Source organism: Phocoena sinus, chromosome 3, assembly GCF_008692025.1.
Source record: "Phocoena sinus isolate mPhoSin1 chromosome 3, mPhoSin1.pri, whole genome shotgun sequence".
NCBI lineage: Eukaryota > Metazoa > Chordata > Mammalia > Artiodactyla > Phocoenidae > Phocoena > Phocoena sinus.
This window is the reverse complement of record NC_045765.1, coordinates 92966972-92994064: the sequence shown is the minus strand read 5'-3', so window position 1 is coordinate 92994064 and position 27093 is coordinate 92966972. Positions and strand designations below refer to the sequence as shown.

At 33.9% G+C, this 27093-nt stretch overlaps 1 protein-coding gene across 4 annotated transcripts in view; it reads right to left on the bottom strand.

Annotated features, from left to right (window-relative positions):
* Positions 1 to 364: 364 nt before the first annotated feature.
* The window catches only part of CHD1 (chromodomain helicase DNA binding protein 1), an 81968-nt gene continuing 55239 nt past the window's right edge, over positions 365 to 27093 (bottom strand). The window contains exons 29-37 of one of the 4 annotated variants that reach the window (XM_032625628.1): positions 25962 to 26084; positions 24824 to 24952; positions 24097 to 24360; positions 23606 to 23746; positions 19324 to 19502; positions 11881 to 11977; positions 10862 to 10913; positions 10139 to 10349; positions 365 to 8589 (exon numbers count right to left, since the gene is read on the bottom strand). In XM_032625628.1, the coding sequence (XP_032481519.1) occupies positions 8244 to 8589; positions 10139 to 10349; positions 10862 to 10913; positions 11881 to 11977; positions 19324 to 19502; positions 23606 to 23746; positions 24097 to 24360; positions 24824 to 24952; positions 25962 to 26084 (1542 nt within the window). In that variant the 3' untranslated portion in view covers positions 365 to 8243. Of the gene's footprint in view, positions 8590 to 10138; positions 10350 to 10861; positions 10914 to 11535; positions 11760 to 11880; positions 11978 to 19323; positions 19503 to 23605; positions 23747 to 24096; positions 24361 to 24823; positions 24953 to 25961; positions 26085 to 27093 lie in introns of those variants that run through there. The other 3 variants (XM_032625629.1, XR_004349057.1, XM_032625630.1) reach the window with 3 other exon arrangements.

The following is a 27093-nucleotide window of genomic DNA, read 5'->3' as shown; positions in this document are numbered from 1 at the left end:
CGGATATATGCAACAACATGAACTAATCTCAAAAACACTATGTGGAGGAAAAGACAAAGTGCATACACTGTATGATTTTTATTAATTTACATATTAAACTTGTTAGACAAATCTAATATGTAGTATTTTAAAGCAGACCAGTAAGTAGTTTCCTGGGCTACCGTTTAAGTATGGAGATTGACTGGAAAGGGGCAATGAAAACTTTTGGAGTGATGAAAATATTCTATGTCATGAGTATGTTATATATTTCTCAAACCTCACCGAACTGTGCACTTACAGAGCATGCAACTTATTGTACATATATTACACCCCAGTAAAGCTGACTCAAAAAACCTCTCATTTGAGAGCTTCTCTTCTCAGGATGTAAATAGCTCCAAGAGAACATTCCTCCTGTCCTAACAAGAAAAAAGATGGTTAATCCAAAAAAAAAAAAAAAAAAAATACATAGTTTTTCTTGAACCCATTAGAAAGCAGAGGTCACCAGGCAACCAAGTGAGCTGAATTATAAAGAATGGCAAGACTCTCCAAGAGGAGCTAATATACATTAACTGTATACTATATTTGACATATTATGACAGGAAGAGAGAGTTTTGTAAAAGCAGGTAAGAAGAAATCAGTTTGAATGAATTCTTAAAGACTGTGTGTGGGCTACTGCTGTGGCTTGCAAATGCAGCAAAAACACAGGGATGCTTCAGGAAATTTTGAATTTTCAAGGGAAACACAGTGACAAATATCTATTGGCCCAAAACAACATTAACTACCAGCTTGAGATGGTTCAGTTTCATCATTATATTCCATTACACTGCAAAGCTGTTTTTTGATGGTTTCTTTGATAAACAAGTACTGGGAGAAAATCAGTATGAAACAGGTGATAAGGGTGGCTGTCTCCAATCTGATTCCATGATCTGAGAAGTTGTACAACAGGTGCACATATCCCATGAAAAAGTACTTAAGGTTATTTTAAAAATAAAAACCAAATATTTTTCTTTTAATACTCCAAAAACTAAGATTAGAAGGGAACTTCCTTAACATGACAAAGGTCATATACAAAAAAACCTATGGCTCATACCATACTCAGCAGTGAAAGACTGAATTCTTACCTCTTCCAACCCAGATGGGAATAAGTTAAAGATGCCCATTTTTACCAACATTATACTAGAGGTCATTGAAAGGACATTAAGGGAAGAAGAAAAGGCATCAAGATTGTGAAGATACAATTTTTTTCTTTTCACAGAAGATGTGTTTATCTACGTAGAAAATCTCAAAGAATCTGGAATTAGAACTAATTAGTGAATATAGCAAGGTCACAAAATAAAGGTCAAATCCAAAAAACAATGGACACCTAAAAATTGAAATTTAAAAAAACATAATAGTAGAAAAATATGAACTACTAAGGGGTAAATTTAACAATATATGTGTAAGATTTGTACACTGAAAAACCACAGCATGTAATGAAATTAAAGACCTAACAATGGACATATATACTAGGTTCGTAAGTCAGAAGTCTCAATATTGTTAAATTGTCAATATTCTCCAAATTGATTATAGATTTAATATAATCTCAATAAAGATCCCAGCAGGCTTTTTGGTAGAAATTGAGAAGTTAATCCTAAAATGTATGTGAAAAAGCAAAGGAATTTAGAATGCCAAAACAATCTTGAAAAGGAACAAAATTTAGAATTCATACCACTTGATTTCATGATTTATTATAAAGTACAGTAATCAAGATAGTGTGGTGTTAGCATAAGGGCAGAAATATAAATAGGCCAGAATAGGGGAGCCCAGAAAACAGACCCATAGGTATATGGACATCTGATCTTCAACAAGGTGGAAATAAAAATTCAGTGGAAGAGGACAGTCTTTTCAATAAATGGTGCTGGAAAAATGGGATATACATATTCGAAAAACAAAATACGAAAACCCCACCCCAACATGCAGTTTTGATCCATATCTCATACTACATACAAAAATAAACTTGAAATGAATCACAGACTTAAAAGCAGTTCCTAAAAGTATAATCCTTCTAGAAGAAATCATAGGAGAAAAAAATCTTTGTGACCTCATGTCAGGCAAAGATTTCTACACACAAAGAATGAATCGTAAGAGAAAAAAAATGGATAAACTGGACTTTATCAAAATTTTTTAAATTCTGCGTTTCAAAAGACTGCTAAGAAAATGAAAACACAAGCCATAGAGTAGGAGAAAATCTTTGCAGCTTATTTGATAGATGACTTGTATCAACAATCCTGTTTTATAAAGTTGGAAAAAATGTGAACAGATACTTTACCAAAGAGATAAGGATGGCAAATAAATACACTAAAAGATGTTATCACTGGTCACTAGGGAAATGCAAATTAAGTTACCACTGCACGCTTATCAGAATGGCTAAAATGCTAAATGCTCACAGGAGTAGAGAGTAATAAGAACTCTCATCTATATCTGGTGGGAACATAAAATGGTACATCCACTTTGGAAAATGGTTTGGCAGTTTTTTATAAAGTAAAACATGGTTTACCATACCACCCAGCAATCCCACTCCAAGGTATTTACCAGAGAAAAATGAGAATATGTCTATCCAGAGACCCTTACATGAAATGTTTATAGCATCTTTATTCATAACCCAAAGACTGGAAACCCAGTATGGTGAATGGTTAGAAACAAACTGTAGTACATCCAATACGAGAAATGCTACTCAGTAATAAAAAGGAGGGGATTTTTGCTATTTCACTTGAGAAATATTGCAAATGCAACCTATTTCTCTTGCATTATAGTGTCTTTACAAGTCATGTTCTTTACTTGTGAGTAGGAAAAGACAGTGGCATGCCATCTAAAAACATATTTCCTCTCAAAAGATAAAATAGACAAACCAAAATGTTTTATATTTTCCTACTACATACCACATCTCTGAATATCTTTTCACAAAGTATCATTAAATTTCTTAAGTAGCCATAAATAAATAACAGAAACCAATTTTTCATTTATATGTAAGCACATGCATATTATTTATAACAGTGGAGTTAACCTCTATTATTCAAGTCAATAAATATTAAAATCCCTATAAATATTATTTGGGCCCTTCTCTGCCAAGTTTAATTTATGGAAATGACACTTAGTTGTTTCTCTATTTCTCAAGTGTCTCAGGTGATTTGTCAGGTTTAAGAACTGGAAGATAGTAAACAGACTCTAGTAATAGAGATGATGATAAGGCATACAAAAGTTTCCAATAATACTAACAGATCACGTAACAATGACAAGAAAGAAAAGTTTGGTAATACTAGCCATTTATGGAACATAGCATTTCTGGGAGACGTCAAAATAATGAAAAAGATAGGTGAGGCACTGTTTTAGGTGCTGGGGATACATCAATGAACAAAATAAAGGCCCTACCCTACTGGAACTACATTCTAGTGAAGAGACAATGACAAATGAAAATAATAATAATAAAGTCAAGTAATGGTTAAGCATTAGAAGAGAAAGCAAGATAAGGAATGTAAAAATAAGGGCAGAATACTAATTTGGAGACCTGAGATGACATTTGAGCTGAGATCTGAATTAGGTGAGGGAACAAGTTTTCTGCAAATCAGGGATAAAAATATTCTTAATAGAGGAAACAACAATACAAAGACCCAAGAGTATTCTCGGGTGTATTCTAAAAACAATGGAAGTAACGTGAGTGAGGCAAAACAAACAGAAATAGCTAGGGGGAAAGTGTCATAGATTAGTGAGCTGTGAATGCCGAGTCCATTTATCAAAAATTATGGAACATTTGGAAGTTGGTTTTTTCTTTTTTTTTTTTTTAACTGTCAGTGATGGAGAAGAGTTGAATCAAGTTTTATTTAAAAAAAATTTTTTTGCGGTATGAGGGCCTCTCACTGTTGTGGCCTCTCCCGTTGCGGAGCACAGGCTCCAGACGCGCAGGCTCAGCAGCCATGGCTCACAGGCCCAGCCGCTCAGCGGCATGTGGGATCTTCCCGGACCGGGGCACGAACCTGTGTCCCCTGCATCGGCGGGCGGACTCTCAACCACTGTGCCACCAGGGAAGCCCAAATTTTATTATTTTAAAATTAGGTGTCTATTAGATATCTAAGTGGAGATGACTTCATGGGGAGTGGTTGAAGCTGAAGATACTCAGCACAGAAATGGAAGGAGAAGGAAAAACAGTAAAGCTGTTGAGACAGAGAAAAGAAATTCAAAAGTTGTATGCTAGCAATACCATAGGAATTCCAAAAAGTAAAAAGAACTGGGCAAGAGGCAAGACGTGAGCAAATAAATAATAAAACCACACCTAGATTTAGCACAGTGAAACTGCACAACACCAGAGACAAAGCAAAGGTTTTGAAAGTAAACAGAGAATAAAGCAATAAGTGCCAATTCAATTCCATAGCTCATTCTACAGACTGGAAACCTAATGGCAGCCTACAATAATGAAATTACAATGCAACCCACAGTTCTGCATGTGAAGTATGTATGTCATCAATACAATCGATTATCCTTAGCTCATTTAATAGAATCATTATAAGCTAGGGAGCTTCTTGAAACTGCTTATACCTCTTCAATTTAATATTTAGATCAAAACTCAAATGTAGAATAGAATTTGGAATTAAATTAGGCATCTCCTTCATTTGGGAGTTTGAACTACCAATCCCATTTCAAGTAAAGGTTGGGTTTTCTGGGTTTTTTTTTAACTGAAGGACAAGATGGCTAATGGCCTTTTACAATAGAAAATCTGGCACATGAAGCCCCACTGGAGAACTTGTATACATACTTGAAAAAAATCTGAAAAGTATTTTTTAAATTCTACTTTACCAAGTAATCTCATCTTTCATTATTTAACATAGGTACTATTTCCTAAATGTAGGTCTTTCTTTATAAAGAATCAAAGATTTTCTGTAATAAAATCTACCTATTAGGTAGGTGCTAAAAAAAAGAAAAAAGAAACAAAATTACCGTAAAGCATTCTGCAAAATCACTATCAATATATAGTCATTTCCAGGAGAAAATGTAATTTCAGTTGAATTATTTTAAATGTCTAAAGTAAATGCTTTAAGAATTTAACACAGAAGTTTTGACAGTCTCGATATTTTTGTTGTTGCACTATTGCCTAGTTGCTTCCTTTTAAACATGTTCCATCCATCAATCTTGCATAAAGTGCTGCAATAATATGTAATAGGTTTTGTTTGTATTTTTGAATTGAGTCTTCAGTGTAAGTAATCTTGTTTGATAGAGGTATCTATGTTAATATGCTTCAATGTATCAATTCAGAAACATTTAAAAATATTTTTTTGCATTATTTGCTAAGTAATGAACTACTCAAAATTTTAACAGTTAAGCCATATTAAGCAGTTTACATTTAACTTTCAGATGAAGCTGGGAAATTCTAGGGAAAAAATCCTATGTTTTAATGATTAGTTGCTTTTTCAAATTCCCCCACCTTAATAACCCTCATAGAGTTATCTATAGTCCAATGATCATTTTCTAGTCAGAAACAGTAATGTGGTGCAAAGACAGAATTATACCATTTACCCTTTGTGCATACTCTTGATAAATTTCAAGGAAATGAAATCTGTGTAAACCAGCCTATAATCTACACAAAACTTTCATTACTTAACCTCAAAAACAGATCACAAAAGGGAAATTACATATGTAATCTATGTTTTATGCAACTTTAACGTTCTAATTTTATTAAGCCCACTCACTGTGAAGTTAATGAATGAATCATTCACCCTCATTTTCCACAGCTTTCCAGTCTGAAAATTATCTTCTAACATACCCTAAGCAAAGAATATTTTCTTTATACGCAAACAGGCCATTGCTTTTAGTAAGAATCATTTATTGTATATTATTAAGGTGGAGGGTTAATTGGTACAGTACTATGCATAATCTCTCATTCTCGAAAAATTAAACACAAATGGATAAAAATGGCAGATCAGAATGAGCATGTAAAAAGACAAAAATTAAGCATATTTTATAGAGAATTTTTCCTGTTATATCTATGTACTAATGTTCTTCTTCATGTGTCTTAAAAAATTTATGCCTTGTTCCTTTTCTACATAATTGCTGATTCTTAAAAATAATGAACATATTTTCCATCAATTAATAACTGTTACATAGTTTTAGATTTTTCATTCAACTCAGCTATTAGTTGACTGAAATATTCAACTAAACGTAGCATTATTAAGAAAGTTAGAGCCCATTCCATTGTCTCAAAAATGTAATACTGTTTTATGAAATTTTCACAATAGGATATAATGCAAATGTCCCAGCTACAAAGTGATGAATTAAAAATGCCAACCCTGATCTGTTTGCTATGTTAATATTATGATTTTATTAAGCATTATAATTTTTTATTAATGCGATCTTATAGAATAAAGTAATCATTTATACTAATAGTGGAAAAAAGTGAAAAGGCTTAAAAAATGTGTACCAGCACTAAACTGTTTTATCACTTTTATGTTTAATTATAATCAGATGTTTAAAAATTTGAGTTATTTCTCTTGTTATCTGACATACCAGGAAAAGACATTCAGGGTAACTCTGGGGCGGGGGGGGGATAAAGAAGCTCTGTTTTGTACACGTAGTGTAAATTTTAGACCTAATTGGATAAAAGGAAAATATTAAAAAATATATCTATGGACAAATTTCTGTACATCACTCCCACAGCTAATCAACAGATACATTTAAGAATATTATAGGAATATATCAATATACTTATATTTGTCAGTTAAGGTTCAAATTTGTTAGATCACAGCACAAATCCAAGAAGGTACGCCACATGATTAAAAAATTCCCACTGAATATAACAAAATAAAAAAATCTGTAAATAAATATAAGGCATTCTAAAATAATATCTGCAGAAAATCGAGTCCAACAGATTTCTATGATCTAAATTTTACTTCATAGATTCATATATTCTTCAAAATAGATTTAATTATAGTGCTACACATTAACAATATTCAACTGCTTATCAAAATATCCTTTTCTATAAGCTAAATGTTACTACTTAAAAAAAAAAGTTAAGTGCTTGAGGGAATAAGAATGCAGCAGAAAATTACAGGAGCCCACATATCCTTTTTCTTAAATTTAATTTGTCATATATAAGGTTTTTATATACAATCAGTGTGCATTGTAACAGTTTTTATTAAAAGTCAATCAAGTTTATCTAAAATGTTACCTGGCTGCATAGCACATTTGACATTATTGCCCACATGAAAAGGAAAACAAATGGATTTACAATAACTTTTGGCCATTTGGATTCTGAAAGTGTTCATACACCTACCCTTTTAAACCAAATGCATCTGAAAAAACTGTTTCCAGAGCATGCAGTTTAGATTTTACATTATCATCTCACCATTTTGTTACACAATATTGACTAAAAAAGGGAAAGGAAAGAAATAACATGTATCTAATAAAATAGTCAATATAAAAAGGACTAATGGAATTAAGTGGCCCCTTTCCCCATTTTTTTACATTCTAAACAATGATTCCATCAAGACAAATCATTAAAAAGTGTTATTACACTGATATATATTTTTTTAAATGATAAGAAGGCCTGAGTTGGTAGGGAAAGGAACAGTCAAAAAAAGCCTGAGAAGGGGAAGGAAGTAAGGAAAGCTCATTTAATCCATTTACAGTAATTTACAGCCATTGTTTGTGTGTGTAAAAAGGCATAATAATAGATCACAAACAGGAAATTCCTGGCTATTTTACAGATATAAGTACAGAATTTAAATATTCAAGCTTGTGATGAAAAGCGGCAAGGTGGTCGCAGTGTACATGTAAACAAGTAGCTTTGGAAAGTGAATAAAGTCCTTGAGTGTGTTTTCTTTATTAAGAAAAGAACTCTCTTTCATTCCTTCCTGAAACAAGATCACAGGTCAGAGTAAAGTTCATATACAAACATAATTTAAATGGATGTCAGTCTAAAACCACTGACTTAAAAACAGTTTTATCCAGCCTATATGGAAGGGCAGTGTTGAGGTCCCTGTAATAGTAAACATTTTCCATTTCTTTAAAAAAGAAAAGAAAAAGTACTACAATATTTGTAGTACAGTGCAGCATAATCCTTAAATATAAAAATATTTTCTCTTCTGTTGGGATAATAGACCTTGCATCCTGGAAAGAAGTAACAATACTGCTACTGATAGAAGATCTGTTTATATCTTTCAAGTCATGTAAGGCAATTACTGTGTTGGTTTATGATATATGGCTAAAAGAAAAGTCCAGAAAGACACTATCAGTTTTTGTTATGTTTTCCGACTACTCCAGGTATGCTCAGGTGTACTTCTGTGTTCAATTGAGTGTTCAAATGGAGATCTGGAGCCATAAGGAGACCTCTGATCTAGTGGTGATCTAGAGCCACTACTGGAAGCTCTATGGTCCAACTGCCAATCTGAGTGATACCTATAATCCCTGGAAGATTTATGGTGTGTATATTCAGAACTTGACCGATGGTCTGAATGCAACCGATGATCTGAATGAGAACGATGATCAGAATGAGTTCTGTCTTTTAAACTTCCTTCCAAATTTGACCTGTGGTCTCTACTCCTGTGATCATCCAGTTTTCTGTGTTTCTCTCTATCACTATAGTATCTAACAAAAGAGAAATTAGGAATTTTAGTTAAATTAATAATGCTAATTAAATGTTTCCAAATAAAATCTTATTAAAAATAAAACAAAATTGCTTTAAAGCATACTTTTAATTTATACAAATTCAGTGTTTCATCACAAAACTTTGTAAGTGAGCTTAAAAATCACTGGAAATATCTCTGCCTGCCTTTGGAAAATATATTCCATTCATTAAACTAAAGTGAAACCATACAAAGCACTTCAGGTAGCATCTAATTTCTCATGCTCATTTTAGATTGGTTGCTACTTTTTATTCTATGCATCATTTGTCTTAATACATCTTAACTACCCGAAAGTTGGTATTAAGATAACTACATGAATCTAAAATACCCCTGAAATCAGAGCCTTTTATGAACCTGTAAGCAGGAAAAAAAATAAAAACCTCTAAAACAGTCTATGAAATAAGTTTGTAAAAGAGAATTTTTATTGGTTGGTGATGCCTATTAAAAGCTTCCTTAATTTGATTACTTATATAGTAAGACTTGATATATGTCATTGTGAAATTTACGCCATACATAAATGCGCCAGTTGGCTAAAAAAAATTATGGCAGTTTAATGAAAAGTAATCTCTAAAATGTTTGCCTTTTCAAATAAAATACACCAAACATAATTTAATGGCTTTTGGTTCACAAAAGGTCCTTATTATAAACAATATAAATTGTTATGTAAGTCTGTGAAATTACAAACATTTACCACAACAAATATGGCTTTTCCTTTTCATTGTGTGCCTTTTTCCAATTTTAAGAGCCATTATACAATTGACATGTTTATAATGTGGCTGTGTTTCTCAGAAATTACTGCAGTGAGCACAACTAAAATACAAAAAAACCTACTCATTTCCTTATTTCTGATCTTTACTTTTACTCTTCTCAGTCTTTTTGTTTGGCTTACAGTAATGATCACTATAATGAAAATATTCCCTTACCAACAAAGGAGTAAAATATATTGTTATTATATTCCAGTTGTTTACTACTTAAAGACTTCAAAAAAATAATAATATATGGAGAAAACTTCCTGATTTCAGGACTATCTCAGATTGCTTTAAGTTTAACCTCAATGAATTGTTTTCACATAAATTAATTATTCACATAAATATTAGTTTTTTTTAATGGAATAGAATGTAGAATTCACCACCACCTCACTTCAGCCACAGTCCATCAATCTTTTATTTTACCTTACTTACTACATTTTGAAGAGTATTTGAGCCAATATTCTCCAAAACCAGCAATAATGAATCCCATGACTTACAGAACTCCCTACACTAAACTTTTTCTTATTGTATACTTTGATCTTAAATTTATAATTAAAAATCCATTTTTATAGAGAAATTCAGCTCTTAACCAAAAGAACTATATTTCAGTTTTTCTTATTTACAAACAAAACATTTACCTTACGTAAGACTTATTGATTACCTATAAGATTACCCGAAGACTGAATTGGCTGATAAAGTCAAATACAACAAATAAAATAAAGAAGACATCAATAAGCAAAATTTTAAAACTGTCAAGTTTACCTGCTGTCTTGCTTGTAGTGATCCCAATCACGATGATCTTTACCATTACTAAAAGAAGAATAGGGTCTTTTCCTAGAGTCACTCTTTTTATAAGAATCTCCCTGATGTCGGTCTTTATGATGATCATGATATTGAGATAAGTGCCTATCAGATGAGTAACTGTCCCTGCTGCTATCATCATGATTTGTATTCTCTTTTAATCTTTCCACATCTGTTAGATAGAAGTGTCCAACTTTTGTTAATGACTTAAAAAAATACATGGCAAACAAAAGTAACTTCACTGCTAGATTATAAGAACTTTTCAACTCCAACTAACAAAACCAGTTCTCAAATACAGGCAGTTACAGCATTTAGAAATGGCTTTACAAAAGCCACACTAAGGCTTACAAATAGGTTACTTTAATCTGAAATGTGAACAATCACAACCTAAAAGTATAAGGCCCTTTTCCTTCTCAGACTATACTTTTGTGACTCTTACACAGAAAGAATATATTATTCCAAACAATGTTTTTTTAAAAATATGTTCATTTCAACAATTATTCTATAATTTTCTAGAAACTGGTAATAGGTTGATTTATGGGAAAGTTAATAATAAGCTAAAAAGGATTAAGATACTAGATACAATATAATAACATGGGTATATAACATCTAAAACACCCCCCGCCAAAAAAACCCCCCAATTTTAAAAGTTACTTTCCAAAACAATTAGCAAGACTTACTTACCTGGATTTCTAATCACTTGAGTATTCAAGTTGCTGTTCTGGTCATTATTTTGCTAAAATAAATGCACATAGGTAAGAATCTTTTAAGTGGCTTCAAACACCCTTATAAAAAACAGGATACAGAAAACCCTTATGCTAAAAGAAGTTCTCACTTAAGATATTAGAATGTATAAATGTAATATTTGCAGATATTTTTTAAAAGTATAAACTATTTGTCCCATGACTTTTTTAAAAAGTTTGACTTTGAAATAATTTTAGACTTACAGAAAAGATGCAAAAATAGTACTGAGGGTCCCCATATGCTTTTTACCAGATTCTCCTACTGTTAATATCTTATATAACCATGGTATAATGATCAAAACTAAATAATTAATACTGGTACAATACTATTAACTGAACTACAGACTTTATTCAGATTTCGTATTTTTCCACTGAGATCCTTTTCCTCCAGAATCCAATCTGGTACTCCATTACACTCAGTTTTCATGTCTTCTTAGTTTCCTCCAAACTGGGACGGCTCTTTAGGTTTTTCTTGTCTTCCATGACCTTGACACTTTTGAAGAATACTAGATAGCTATTTTATAGAGTATTTCTCAATTGGGGTTTATCTGATATTTTCTCATGATTGGATTGAAGTGATACTTTTTTGCCAGGAATTCCACAGAAGTGATGTACCTTTTTCAGTACACAGTGCAGGGGGTTCATGATGTCAGTATGTCTTATTACTGGTGACATTAACTTTGATTGCTTGTTTAAGGTGGTGTGAGGCAGGTTCCTCCTCTACAGAGCTATTATTTTTCTCTTTGTAATCAATAAACATCTTGGAGGAGATACTTTTAGACTATGCCAATATCTTGTTTTCTTGCCCACTCATTTTAGCTTCCCTTGGAGGATCTTACCTGCAACAAATTTTATTGTGAGATTTTCTATTTCCTTTATTCCTTCTACATTTATTAACTGAATTCTTCTGTAAGGAAAAATGTTTCAATAACATAAAGAAAAAATGATGCATTCATTTACCTGAGATTCCTGCCGTTTTTTAATAGCATGCTTATATAATTTATGTAATTTTCTTGCATCAAACTCAGTAAACTTAGATACAAAAATCCACAGGTTTCTAGAAGAAGAAAAGGCAAGTTAGTCTGGTGGAAAAATATTTCGCTTTTTAATGAAATCCCTTCCCTCTACACAGAAATACACACATCTTAGCCCTCTATGGAACAAGGTCTCAGGAGATTATTTCTAGCATTTTTTTTTAAACTTCATATATGGATAAGATTCCAAATAAAACTGGACATTGTTAACTTTTACTTCTCTTTCAAATTCCTTCATTTTACAATCTTTGGATTTGAAAAGTAGTAATCAATCCTAATTTGAAACCAAAGGGAAGTAAACTTACTTACAAATCAGGAAGGGACTCATACTGTGGTTCAGATTAGATACAAAAGGGATAAACTATGTTAATAGTTTGAGTAAAGATACCATCAGAAAATATGGATTAAGCCTGTGAATGAAAGGTTCTGAATAATGCATTAAAAAGCAACTGTCATTTTATAATTGTGATGTAATCATCATGAGAGTAACATGATCAGACACTATAAACCAAGGACAGTATTGTATCTTTAGGTCTCTCTTCCCATCCCAAGGCTGGGGTCAGTAATTGATCATGGTACTCCTTCATGATAAATTCAGATGCAGTCTCTGAATCCTTCTCAACACAGCTTCCTCAGAGGCACTAATAATCAGCGACACTTGAGTTGAAGTCTATCTGCCATCACTGAAAAAGTAACAGCTTCATATATTTACAATTTTTTCTTGAACCACTAGCTTTACAGTAGGTATGTTAAAGATTTTGAATCTTGCTTATATAAACAGAGGAAAGAAATTACTAATTAGCCAATGATGGAGGTTTAGTGGACTACCCAATATCAACATCTTTGCTGAGTCAAGCAATAGATTTTTTTTTTTTTTTTTTGCGATACACGGGCCTCTCACCGCTGTGGCCTCTCCCGTTGCGGAGCACAGGCTCCGGACGCGTAGGCTCAGCAGCCATGGCTCACGGGCCCAGCTGCTCTGCGGCATGTGGGATCTTCCCAGACCAGGGCACGAACTGGTGTCCCCTGCATCGGCAGGCAGACTCTCAACCACTGCGCCACCAGAGGAGCCCCAAGCAATCTATTTTAAGTGATTTTTTAAAAATAATAAAACTCTGTGTGTGTGAATAATAACTTCCCAAAAGAAAGCCATCTCTCAGGATACTAATGGAAGAAAGAAGGCCTAAGGAAGCAAAAATTCTTAGCTAGAAAATAACTATTCTCATTCTTTTTTATGGGGGAAATAAAGTTATACAGAAGCACTTAATTGGGGGATTTTTTTTTTAAGATTTATTTGTTTATTTATGGTTGCGTCAGGTCTTAGTTGTGGCATGTGGGATCTTTCATTGCGGCGTGTGGGTTTTCTCTTCTCTAGTTGTGGTGTGCAGGCTCCAGGATGCATGGGCGCTGTATTTGCGGTGCGCGGGTTCCAGAGCGCGTGGGCTCTGTAGTTTGCGGCATGCAGGCTGTCTAGTTGAGGTGCGCGAGCTCAGTAGTTGTGCGGGCTTAGTTGCCCCACAGCATATGGGATCTTAGTTCCCTGACTAGGGATCGAACCTGCAACCCCGGCATTGTAAGGCGGATTCTTTACCACTGGACCACGAAGGAAGTCCCAATTTGGGGATTTCTAAACAGCTGAGACATATTTCTCTCAAATACCAAGCATCAATTGCCTATGACTACAAAACATACATTGTTACAAAGGCTTGAATGAGATAACTGTGTAAAGTACCTAACCTGTGTCTGGCTAGGTACTTTATACAGTTTTTATATTTTCAAAGCTCTTTTCTATTACTTAATTCCACAAATAACCAGCCTTTAGGTAGGCACAGTCAATGTAGCAGACAATTTTTCAAATAAATGAACAAATGGGGTAATGAGGCTAAGTGACTTGCCTAAATTCATATAGCTAGGTAAGGCTAGAAGGCAGGGCTCTGGCTCCTAATTCTCTTTCCACTAAGATGAGTAATTCCCAGCCTTTTGATTTTGGACATTGATATGTGTGAAGAGCTGCTTGCTAGTAAACTCCTAAGCATTAGTAAATTTTGGAAATCAGAAACCTGTGAGTCATACAATAATTGCAAAATTATCCCAGCATATGTGCATACAGAGATGGATATCTGGTGATTTTCTAAAAGAATTCTTACCAGTGTTGTTAAGACAGTTGTGGCTTTCTCAAGTGTTTTCTCTCCTTTTTGTTTTATTAATTATAAATTACCATTTATAATTAATTTAGTTTGTGACAGTTCTTTGCTTAACTGTGTATATGATGATACCTATTCCTCATCAATATTTTGTATAATTTTACAAAAACTAGACTATAAAATTGTACTGCAGTTTAAAGAGCAGTCACCCAAACCCTTATATTTCATGTGCATATATGTGTGTAATACTCTCAAAATTTGCTTCTATAGTGATACTTCATATAGCCTGTAAAATTGGGTTATTTAAATAAATTATGGCATATTAACAGGCTTATCAGGTTATAAAGACTAATATTAGTAGGCTATTTTAAACTAATGGGACATTTTCACAATACATATGCACAGACTATTTTGTTTCTTAATTTTCAACATCATGAAAATTTTCATACATCAAAGACAAAAGAACTTTACAATGATCAACCATATACCTAATACCTCGATTCTTATTAGCATTTTACTGTGCTTGCTTTATCACATATGATTCCATTATGTCCATCCCTCTGTCAATCCCTCTAGTTTTTGTTTGATACATTTCAAAGAAAAATAGGTATTAGTATATCTCCCCCCTAAATACTTCAGCATGCATATCATTAACTGGAGTCAATATTTAGTTTTTTTCTTTTGAAACACTCTTTAGATTATACTACTCTCGGTAATCAATTATCAGTGAAATGAAAGAATGAAGAAATAGCTAATACTGAGTCATGAAAAATAATTCTTTCAACAAATTTGATAAAAGTTTATCAGATAGCAGTTGGGAAAATTAAATCATTCCTAAATATAGTAAAATCCTTGTAATTTACATCTAACTTAATTAGCCAAATCCTATTATTATCCATTGTTTGACATTAAATTAGAATAGCTTATTTAAAAATTAAAGTATCAAAACGCTGATTAAAAATGGGCAGAGGACCTGAGTAGGTATTTTTCTAAAGAAGACATACAAATGGCTGACAGGCACATGAAAAGATACTCAACATCAGGGAAATGCAAATCAGAACCAAAATGAGATATATCACTTCACACCTGTCAGAACGGCTATCATAAAAAAGGAAAAACAAGTGTTGACCAGGATGTGGAGGACATGGAGCCCTCATGCACTGCTGCTGGAAATGTAAATTGGTGCAGCCACTATGGAAAACAGCATGGAGGTTCCTCAAAAAATTAAAAATAGAGCTACCATATGATCCAGCAATTCCACTCCTCCGTACTTTTCTGAAGGAAATAAAAACACTAATTCGGAAAGATATATGCACCCCCATGTTCACTGTAGCATTATTTTTACAATAGCCAAGACATGGAAGCAACCTAAGTGTCCAACCATAGATGAATGGATAAAGAAGTGGATCTCTCTCTCTCTCTCGCTTTCTCTCTCTTTCTTTCACACACACACACACAAATATTACACTGCCATAAAAAAGAATAAAATCTCGCCATTTGCAACAACATGGATGGATCCAGAGGGTATTATGCTAAATGAAATGTGCCAGACAAAGACAAATACTATATATTTCACTTATAGGTGGAATCTAAAAGAACAAAACGAATGAACACGTAACAAACAGAAACAGACTCAAGGATACAGAGAACAAACTAGTGCTTGCCAGAGGGAAGGTACATAGGTGCATGGGCAAAATAGGTAAAGGGGATTAAGAGGTACAAACTACCAGTAAGAAAATAAATAAGTCACAGTGATGTAACGTACAGCACAGGGAATATAGTCAATAAATACAACTCTGTATATTTACAAATCACTAGGTTATACACCTGAAATTAATAGTGTAAGTCAACTATATTTTAATAACAATAAAGTAAAATGCAAATTTGGTCCTGTTTAAAAATAAATGAAGTTAAAATTATGACTAATGTTCATGGGGTTCTATTAATTTATAAAATACTTGAGTTATTTATTAAAGATAAATGAGTGTAATCTGGTTTTCATTTTGTTACTACAACAAAAGGCTAAAAAAATCAGTATGTCTTTAAATTGTTAAGAATACTGTGTTAGGGCAGTGGTCCCCAGATGATATTAAAACTTTCACTATAGGTATGACATTAACCTTGAAGTAAAATTTATAAGCAAACTTAGAGAAAATTAATTAAATGATACCTGAGTGAAGTGAAATCCACAGCAGCTGAGAAAATTCATCGCCTTTAAATGAATTTATAGACTATCTCTAGACTATCTACATTCTACAGTTAACTCAAAAGAGTAAAGAGGTTAGGAATTAATAAACTGTGTTTTTGTTAGTAATTAAATTTCTTTTTAAGAATACTTTTTTCCCTAGAAAAAACCTAGTTGAAATTAGATTCTGGTCCTAATTATATCACCTGCTGAATTGTGTGATCTTGGGCAAAACTCCAGACCTGCAACTAGCGTAAGAGTGAGCACCTTGCTGTTAAAGTTCATGCCCTATGTGCCTCCTTGGCCATTACCCCAGTCCCAGCCCTACAAAGCTGTTCACCTGAGTCCATTTTTTTCTTCTGTAAAAATGGAAGTATTAACTATTAAGATTTCCTAAATACAGCATTTTTAAAAGGATCAATTAGAATGACGCATATGAAAGTACTTTGATATACAAACGAAACACAAATATACATTATTATGGTTATCACTTGATTGTAAGTGATTTTTAAATAAAAACTAGTGTTGCATTTCTTCACCAACTATTTGGCCAAAATATTTATATATAAACATCTATATAAGCAAGAAATAAAGCAGATAATTATGGTTACTGTAAAAATTTGCTTAACGTCAACTGCCGTATAATTATGGGTGAAGTCCCTATCTTTAAAATTACAGGTAAGGTCTTGATCTTCCTTCCTTTTGTAGAATCAGTAATTGTAGCTGTGTTCTGTGGGTTGGAGTGGAGTAGAGCAGGGTGGTCAGAAGTTCAACCTTAACACAAGGGACTCTCCCTTGCTTCTACATTTTTCCCCAATCTTTCTCTAAAGACAGCACTCAGACCAGAGCAAAAACTAATTTGCTTTTGAAATATTTTTCAATTGGGGTCTTTCTGTTCTCCTTTCCCATTTAAAGGAATCTGGTATAACCAGAGACAGTGGCAGCAGGAATAAGTACCAAGGAATATGAAATCAAGGTAGACTGGGAGAAAAACAAAAGCTAATTTGCCCAGCTGGGTAAAAAGAGGAATAAAACCTTGGGAGAGGGCTGCCCTGGTGGTGCAGTGGTTGAGAGTCTGCCTGCCGATGCAGGGGACACGGGTTCGTGCCCTGGTCCGGGAAGATGCCACATGCCGCGGAGTGGCTGGGCCCGTGAGCCATGGCTGCTGAGCCTGCGCGTCCGGAGCCTGTGCTCCACAACGGGAGAGGCCCGCGTACCACAAAAAAAAAAAAAAAAACCAAAGAAAAATGTCTCCTGGCTATTTGGTCTCTCTTCTTTTAAAGGTTTTTTACCCCCCTCCCCCATTTCCTAATAACAACCTAAACCTGAAATAACATCCAGTTGTATTAGTTGACGTGTAATTTCAATGAGATGCTGCTTATTTCTAATCTAGAAAGCAGGTAAAATAGATATTCTGCCTTCTTCACAACCTCAAAAATCTAAACTCTAATTATATTAAGGTTTAAAAACTGGTATGTAGTACACAAGTTTTGTCAGAGAGAAAATAAGCTCCTTTACACTAAAAAGTAGAAAATAACTTTAATATAATCCTTTAAATTAACTAAATTTAGCTTTAAAAATAACTCACTGCATTTCCTTTTTCCCTAATTTTATCACAGACAAGCAACAATCAAGAATATGTCTGGGAGCCACTGACAGAGAACATTTATTTAACTTTGGATCTTGAATATAAAAAGATAGAGGAATTCTGCTATCTTCTCATTTAATCCTAGTATATATAATTAAACTCTACTGTATTCATGTCCATGTCCTGTGGTTTAGGGGTCCCTGTATGAGTTAAGAGCTTGAGAAGGATGGAGTAATTCTATTTTATGGTATTTAAGGAAAGCATTAAGCTCCGGTGTATATATATTCCAACCACAAATAAAAGATTCAACTAGACACTATGAATAGTACTTGAGAATTATTGCCTCTCATTCTGCATAATATATCTTATTATCCTTCAATAACTGAAAAATATGCAGTGCCTTATCATTTTACAGATGATAATACTGGGGGACTCATAGATATTGGTAACTGTTTAAGGTCACAAAGCCAAAAATTAGCCAGGATGGAACTAAGCATGCATGTCTTGTGATGCCAACTCCAGTGATCATTCCATGTCATTATAGGCACATGACTTTAGGCTCTTCTTCATGTCTGTGAATGGTTTCAGTTTCTTTAGACATGAGCTCAGTTTCACTTGTTTTCAAAAGCCTAGTGATCACGATCAACTTCTATCTCCTCTTTCTAAAATGGGGGTCCTGGTTGAATTTAAGAAGAAAAGGGACAAGGATAGAAATTTTTTTTTTAACTCTTGTGTAATCATCATGCTTCCCCCAGAAATGTGTCATTAAATTTTTTGTTTTGATGTGTAGCTGCACTACATGTAGCAAAGAAATCAGAAGGCTGATAAACAGATGTCAATGACTGGTTTATGCTCATTTTATTTTTCTCCTATCCTGTCTAGTAGTCTGGCTTAACAGTGTCCTGGATTTGGTAATCATTAAGTGATTAGTATCATATTATAGCAGTTCAGATTTATAATTTTAAAACCAACTGTAATTTTAAAATCAATCAAATTGCTGCCACTTCTAAGATGAAGAGGAAAACAGAAGTCTGCATTTTACATTGCTTGAGGACATTGAGTTTTACAAGGCTTTAGTCATACTTAGAAGATGAATTGCTAAATTTATGTAACAAATTGGTACACCAACCTCTGAAGATATTACTGAGAATAATTTGGTAAATTGTGGAGATTTTTAAAAATAAAATGCAATTTGAATTTTAATGAAATGCCTTTCACTATTTATTTAAAGGCAGAGATGCTACCTGTGGTTTATCATGATGCACAAGTAATCACTTATTTATAAAAAGCTTTAACGTTAAAGGAAAAAGTGAAAGCAATCATCCTCAGGTTACCTTTTTAAACTTTTTGTTACCTAAACTTCAGTAGTAGAAAAAAAAATGGAAATACAAGAGACAAATAGATGGTTACAAAATTACAAATTTAACACTTCCTGAAAAATACATCACTTACTTTCTCCACTGCTTGATTTGTTCAGGATTTGTATACTCTTTCAGACATTCCGTGATATGGTCTCCAATTTTTATTAAGCACTGTCTAGTATGTTCCAGTTGTTCTCTTTCTGAAAGGCCTTTCTCGGGCCTATCAAGTTGCTTCAAAGCTGCTTTGACAGGCCTCATTCTTTCTTTACACTTTAAAACAGGAAAATAAGAACACAAATACATGTATTAAAACCATGAATTCAACAAAGATCTACTTCTTTCAATCATACTTACTTACCTGAGTAAATATAGCATTGTCTAATGCTAAAACGAGCATTAAATCTCACCTCACAGCTCTTAAACATCAAGCATTTCTCCTTCAGACTTTATTCAGAAAGCAAGGCTTTCCATTATCATTTAAAATCAGTCTTTGCCTAAGTAAAAGCCTTGGATTTTACTTACTTTTTATAAAAATGGTTACTTTTTACACTTTTTACACCATTCTCAACAGACTTAATGTTAAAAGATAAAATATTTCAGAGTATAACAATATTATGTATTGACTATAATATAGAATAAAATGTAAAAAAAGATCTTTATATATTGGCAAAGCTGTTTTTATATATAAATACATAAATAATAATCTTTATATAATATATTGGCAAAGCTATTAACATCAATATAGCTAAAAGTATAAACTGTCTATTCTTGGGGCCAAAGTAGCTAATGATGAATTTTGCTTCTATCGTATTTGGGCAGTCAGGGACGTGGGGGTAGTTGATGGAAACCAACCTCTTCCTTGGCCTACAGAGCACTAGCATGCTAGTAAAAGGACAACACACCCAAACTGTACCATTCAGTAAAGTCCAATTTGTGTAATAAAAACTTTTAACCTTATACCAAAACCAGAATTAAAATATTACTAAAAAAGCAAACTGCAGATAAATTTTATTGTATACAAATGCAAAAACAACTTTATAGTAATTATATCCATGAGTAGCAAGTTGTGTTAGTTTGGGGAATGTAAGGATGGATCAACTACAGACAATATATTTAGTTGACCCAATGCCACCATTTATTTACATCACTGCTGTGAAGGGCCTTTCTTATTATCAATTAAGTGTCTATATTATATGTGCAAATTTGTTTATGAGTACTTTACTCTGTTTTATTGACCTATTTCTCCAAATCAGTTGGGAAACTTTCCATCTTTTGTCAGGAATAATTTAACACTGGAATCATTTATTCTTTAGTTAAAATTAGAACTCAGCCAAGCCTAATGTCTTCTTTAAAAAAGGGAAATTTTTAATTTCCTTTCTAATTTTTAGTGTTACTCATATTTGTTCTCTACATTTTCTGTTTCTTGTTCACTTTTCTAGTTTATATTCTGCTAGAAAATTATTTATTCAACATATGTAGGCTGAATACATACTATATTCTAGGCGTTGTTCTAGACCCAGAAAACAGAGTGGTAAATAAAACGGAGACCCTGCTTTTATGGAACCTGTAGTCTAGTAGGAGAATAAAGCCAATAAGTAAACAAGACATAGTGTTTAAGATGGTGACAACCATGATAAAAAAATAAATAAGCAAGAAAGAACAGGGAGCTTTCTACCTTACTTAAGCTTTCAGAGAAGGGTGATGCTTGAGCAGGTATCTAAAGAAAATGAAGGAGTAAGCCATTTCAAGCAGAGGGAAGAGCAAGTAAAAATGTCCTATAACTTGTCTGACATATTCAAGGGAACAGTATGAATTCCAGTGTCGCTGGAACCAAGTGAGTCAGGCAAACAGCAGGAGATGATGGGAGTAAACCATATGCTGTATCTTTTAGACTATTGTTATGAATCTTTTATCCTGAACGAGAGGGAAAGCCATTCAAGGGTTTTAAACAGAAAAGTAACAAGGGGTGACTTTATTATCCCTGTAACAGTTATTGTCAGTCTGGGCTGCTGTGTGGAGTACAAACCAGGGTATGAAAAGGGTATAGGGTGAGATGGGAAGGGTGAAAGCAGTGAGAACAGCTATGAAGCTATTGAAATAATCTAGGAAAGAGATGGCTGTGGCTTGAGCCAGTGTGTTAGAGCCAATATGATTTACTCATTGAATGTGAGTGGAGGAAAAAGAGAGGAATTGATGACTAAAATCTATGCTAAGGTCAAGGCCTGAAGATGGGAACTGGAGCAATGATAACTAATGTTTATAAAGCACTTATTAGGTACCAGAGGCTGTGTGTTCGTTGCTTTAAATTTGATTCTGACAATAGACCTTTGCAATACCATTCACTCTATTTTATAGAAAAAGAAATTGAAGCTTAGAATGAAATGACGTCTGTGAAACCCAGTTTTGACCTCACTTTCTTGACTGCTAAATTATACTGCTATCTAGGAAGACAGATCAATAAGACACAAGAAAATCAAGAGATGCTAAATGAGGCAAAGATGTCAAGGAAAATGAAGACTGAGAAAAGACCAGTGAATTTCTTAATAATCAGAGCTATTCCCGAATACAATAAAATGTATATACCAAGAATTTTTTTTTTTTTTTTGTCGTACGCAGGCCTCTCACTGCCGTGGCCTCTCCAGCTGCGGAGCACAGGCTCCGGACATGCAGGCTCAGCGGCCATGGCCCACGGGCCCAGCCGCTCCGCGGCATGTGGGATCCTCCCAGGCCGGGGCACGAACCCGCGTCCCCTTCATTGGCAGGCGGAATCTCAACCACTATGCCACCAGGGAAGCCCCCAAGAAAATCTTAATCATACAAGCTCAGAAAATCTGGAGTCCATGTTTAAAACTATTCCATTATTCCTTTCCATAATACAAGAGATTTTAAATCATTTATGAAGGTTAATGAAGAAGAAATTCATGCACTGGGCACAAAAGAAAACTTTCCATTTCATCGGTTATATGAGCAAGTCAGATGGCTAAGGAGGAAATGTGGGCAAAGAAGAGGCAAGAGGTGCAATTTCACTTAATGGAGCACATAGTGCAGGGGAAGCAGTTCAGAATGGAGCACATAGTGTAGGGGAAGCAGTTCAGAAAAGTTCAGTGTTTTCACCTCAGAAAAGCAAAAGCATACCATCACCCATTCCCACCCAATACAGAGGGGGTAAAAAACAAAAACAAAAACAATAGAAAATGGATAGAGAGGCTAGATTAAGATCTAGGCCATAAATAGAAAGGTTAGCCTTAAAAGTTGCTAAGGAATCACAACATGTGAACCTGGAGAAAAGATAAAAATGAAAGTCAAGAGATAAGATATACGTTCATTCAAGTAAGTAAGTAAGATGGAAGACAGGAGCTGCAACAGCTTACTTGGGAATGTCCCCAATATTCTCAGAGATTAGAGGGATGTAAACAGCCAAAAGTGAGGAGGACAAGAAAATTGTGGCAGGAACTATGTTATTTAAAGAGCATATCTGGAACTATATTAGGGCATGTAATGGAATCAGTAGGAAATGAATAAATGCGTTCTCAGTCTTAATATCATCTAGTCAGAGTACACAATAGGAGAAAATGGGACATGAAGATGAGCTGGGGATCTAAAAGGACGTAGTAGGTCAAACACAAATATAATTTTAGAAGGTGAACATTTCCATCTTTCAAGTATAGGATTTGATTAGTATCAGTGATAAAACTGACTTAAGATTACACCCATAAGATTATTTGCGTTCCTGAATATATACAGCAAATAAACCCTTTGGAGAAAGGCCAAGACAGATTCTCCCTGACTCTGATGAATATAAAAGCATGGTAGCATGTAAAACGAGTAATATTTTAGACCAGTGTTCCTCAAAGTGTGGTCTATGAACCTATGTTAGTCCAAAGCAGGATAGGTACAGAAATTTTAGAAACCTTTATATCAGTTTGACAGTGCAAATTTATACCTACTGAATCTAGTAATACAACACCAGGGCTTTTATTTTATATTCTTTTCTTCCTAATTTCATTATTTTATTTTCTAAAAACACTGGTCTGTAAAAGATTAGAAAAGAAGGGTCCTTCACTGTAGATATATCCACTGTTATATGGATAATAGGCTCAGGAATTGAAAAGTTTAAAATTCTAAAGTTGGAGGAAAAAAAGTTTATTCCCTAAATACCTCTTCTTAAAATCTTTAATTTATGAAGAAGTTTTTCTGGGTTGATTCTAAATTTAGGATACCTTTCAAAATTTAAATCTATTGCTTTTGTCAGCTTGAACTGCAATGCTATCAAATTCAAACACATTTCTAAAGTTAAAGTTTTAAAAGATGAATATAAATTAAATAAAATGTTATATGAATTATTCCTAGTAACCAGAAACTTTACTACTTACTATGCTGAATGTCTTCTGATCTAGCTCTTCAGATTCTTCAGATATGGGAACTGGTTCACCACTTGCAGTGATATGAACTGGAGCATCCGACACTGAAGATTTCTTAGATCTTTCCTTGCTATCAGACTTGGATTCACTCAACTGATGAAAAAAAAAAACACAACAACAAAGGCAAAAATGATTAACACTTCCAGAAGAATTATGGTCCCATTTTATTCTATAAAGTTTACTCACATTTAACATTCTTATCTATTTGATCTTTCCCCCATTTTATTTGGGGAAACCAAAAATAAAGCTATTCTGTAACATTATTTATTAGGTAAGGCATCTAAAAAAGGATTCAAACCTGTTCTTCTCCTCTACTAGATACCCATATGCATTTTTAAAGAACTCAGTTATTGAGACTAATTGGGCTGACAGACAATTTATTCTCCTAAACTGTAAATACGCTGTTGTGTCACTTTCTAAATTTTATATTATGATTTGCATACCTTTTCTTCCTTTATGTCTTTTTCTTTCTGTATAGCTTCTTTTACTTTGTTTTCTCTTTTCTCTTTAAAATCTTTTTCCTTTATATCTTTCTTATCCTCTTTTTCTTTTATCTCCCTTTTAAGTTCTCTTTTATTTTCCTTTTCTTTCGCTTCCCTCTTTTCTTCTGGTTCCTTCTTTATACAAACATCTGGCTCAGGTTTTTCTTCACTGTCTCTTTCTGTTTTAACTTTTTTATTTGGATGTTTCACAGAAGTGATCTCATCCTGAAAAGTGCAAGTATGGCCAATGTATTACTAACCAAATCTTGACAAAGACTAATTTCTTTTCTTTGCATGACTACGGATTGCATGTATGTAGATTCTGAGAGAAGTAACTCAGAATCCCATTAGTAATGATACATGCAATAATTACCTTCCTATAAAAATTAAGGTAAGCCAATCCCATTCAAAATTCATAACAAAATTAAAGGAGACAGAATGTCTTCAAATGGCAAATGTTTGAAAAGGAAGGACCTTTGCTCTATCCCTGTAGTGAAATATAATATTCTATTGGATGGGTAGAAATTCTGTTCTGTAAATGAGACTACATAGCAAACTATAAAAAAGAACTTCAGTATCTAAAAGTAAAATTTCAAGTCTTACTTCAAACTTCAAATGTAAAGCATACTAAAAATATGCCATGTTCCCTTTCTATATAACAGGTTGCTTTTCTAAAACACATTCTTACCTTATCATCATCTTCATCAGACTTTTCTGAGGGCAGGGGAGAAGAATCGCTCTTTATTTCCTCTTTCATTTTTATAGACTTCATTGCTTTATTCTTCTTAGCTCTTACTTTCCTCCTTTTTGAACCTCCCTAAAAATAATTATTTTTATTCTAACCAACCCCACAGATTCCATTAAAAAAAAAATCTTAAATACCACATCTATAAAGCTAAAGAACACACACTCCAACCCAATCCTTAATCTGCTGGCACTAAGCTACACCAATCTTAGAAAGTTATTATCAACAAAAGTGATATAACTTAATGAATCAAGTACAAATTAATGTGAATAAATGCTAACCAATTGTAATTATTTCTTAAAAAAAAAGAAAGAAATAGGAGGGTTGTTCACCTTCCTAAATTATTATTATCTTCAACTAAATCCAATGTCACCAGAGATAGCCTTAGAAATTTTTTGTTTGTTTGTTTCGCGGTACGCGGGCCTCTCACTGTTGTGGCCTCTCCCGTTGCGGAGCACAGGCTCTGGACACACGGGCTCAGCGGCCATGGCTCACGGGCCTAGCCACTCTGCGGCATGTGGGATCTTCCCGGACGGGGGCACGAACCTCTGTCCCCTGCATCGGCAGGCGGACTCTCAACCACTGCGCCACCAGGGAAGCCCAGAAATGATTTTTAATAGTACACAGGTAGTTATTGACACTGTGGTCACAGGTAAACTTTCAAGGGTTGCTTTAGTTTCTAATCACCTCTGTTTTAGTGTCTTTTTCCTTCTTTTGTGAAATGCCCTCATAAATAAGCTTGGTGATCTTTAATGCTATTGCTTAAGCTGCCCAATGTCTCCAAATGAAACAATAATGGAAGCCTGTCCTCTCAAAAAGCACTCCACTCCACTCCAAAAGTTGCTCCCACTCTCTTTCTAAATACTAGGAAAAAACAGATCCCATTCTGAAAGATAGGACTCACTAGAGTTTTAACATGAATGCTGAGATCATTTAAGGCAAAATATTACCATATTCAATATAGCTAAATTACAGATAAACATACTGATGAGCCCATGCTAACCACGGGTGTCTAGGGTGATCAGAAAACTAGATTTATCTTATTCAAAAGTAAACTGCTCTTAAGCATATGTTAACTTACTGCACCAGAAAGCCTCTGAGCTTCTTTTCTTGCAAGATCTTTACTAAGTAATTTGATGAGGTAGTCCGCACGTGTCTGTAACTGTTTTGCTTGTGGTTTTTTATCAGGATCATCTGGAAGAATCTGAAAAGCAATTAATTTTTTCATCTTGTCTTTAATAAACGAGAAATAATAATCATTGTTTAAAAAAGGGTTACTCATTTAAAAACTATGTATAATTCACTAACAAGTTACAACTCAAAATCTGTAGGAATAAACAGCTTAAAATGCAAAATACATTTTTTATAGCTATGCCACAAAGATTCAATTTATCTGGGAATGAATTCTAAATACATGAGAAAAATATCCCTCTATTCAAAATGAGACTACACAGTATGAGGTTAGAAATTTCTTTCAAATATATAATGGTGTATTGGCATTCAGTGTTATTAAACATCATAGTATTCTTAGATTTCCTTCCTTCTCAACAGTATATTTTAAGTATAACGTATACAAAAATTCCTAGAATATAAAGTATCATCTATCAGGACTTCCAGGGTAGCGCAGTGGTTAAAAATCCGCCTGCCAGTGCAGGGGACATAGGTTTTGATCCCTGGTCCAGGAAGATCCCACATGCTGCGGAGCAACTAAGCTCGTGCACTGCAACTATTGAGCCTGCGTACCACAACTACTGAAGCCTATGTGCCTAGAACCCGTGCTCCGCAACAAGAGAAACCACCACAATGAGAAACCCGCGCACCACAATGAAGAGTAGCCCCCTCTCGCCGCAACTAGAGAAGACCCGCGCGCAGCAACGAACACCCAACACAGCCAAAAATAAAAAATTAATTAAAAAAAAAAGTATCGTTCATGTAGAAGATGACCCAAAGCATGTACTGTGAGGAAACTCTTACAATGAAAACATAAACTAATTTTGTTTCACAGTAGCAAATGACAAATATCTGAACGTTCCCACTTGTCCATGAAGAAGTAGAATATAAAAAGATAAATGATAAGCATAGGGCAATGCTTCCAATGTTTTCCATTCTAGGCAAAGAAATGATTATAATAACTAGTGTGGTGGCATCAAATCAACAAAACTCCTAAACACTATTTGTTATTTAAAAAAAATATATAAACACACACACATAAA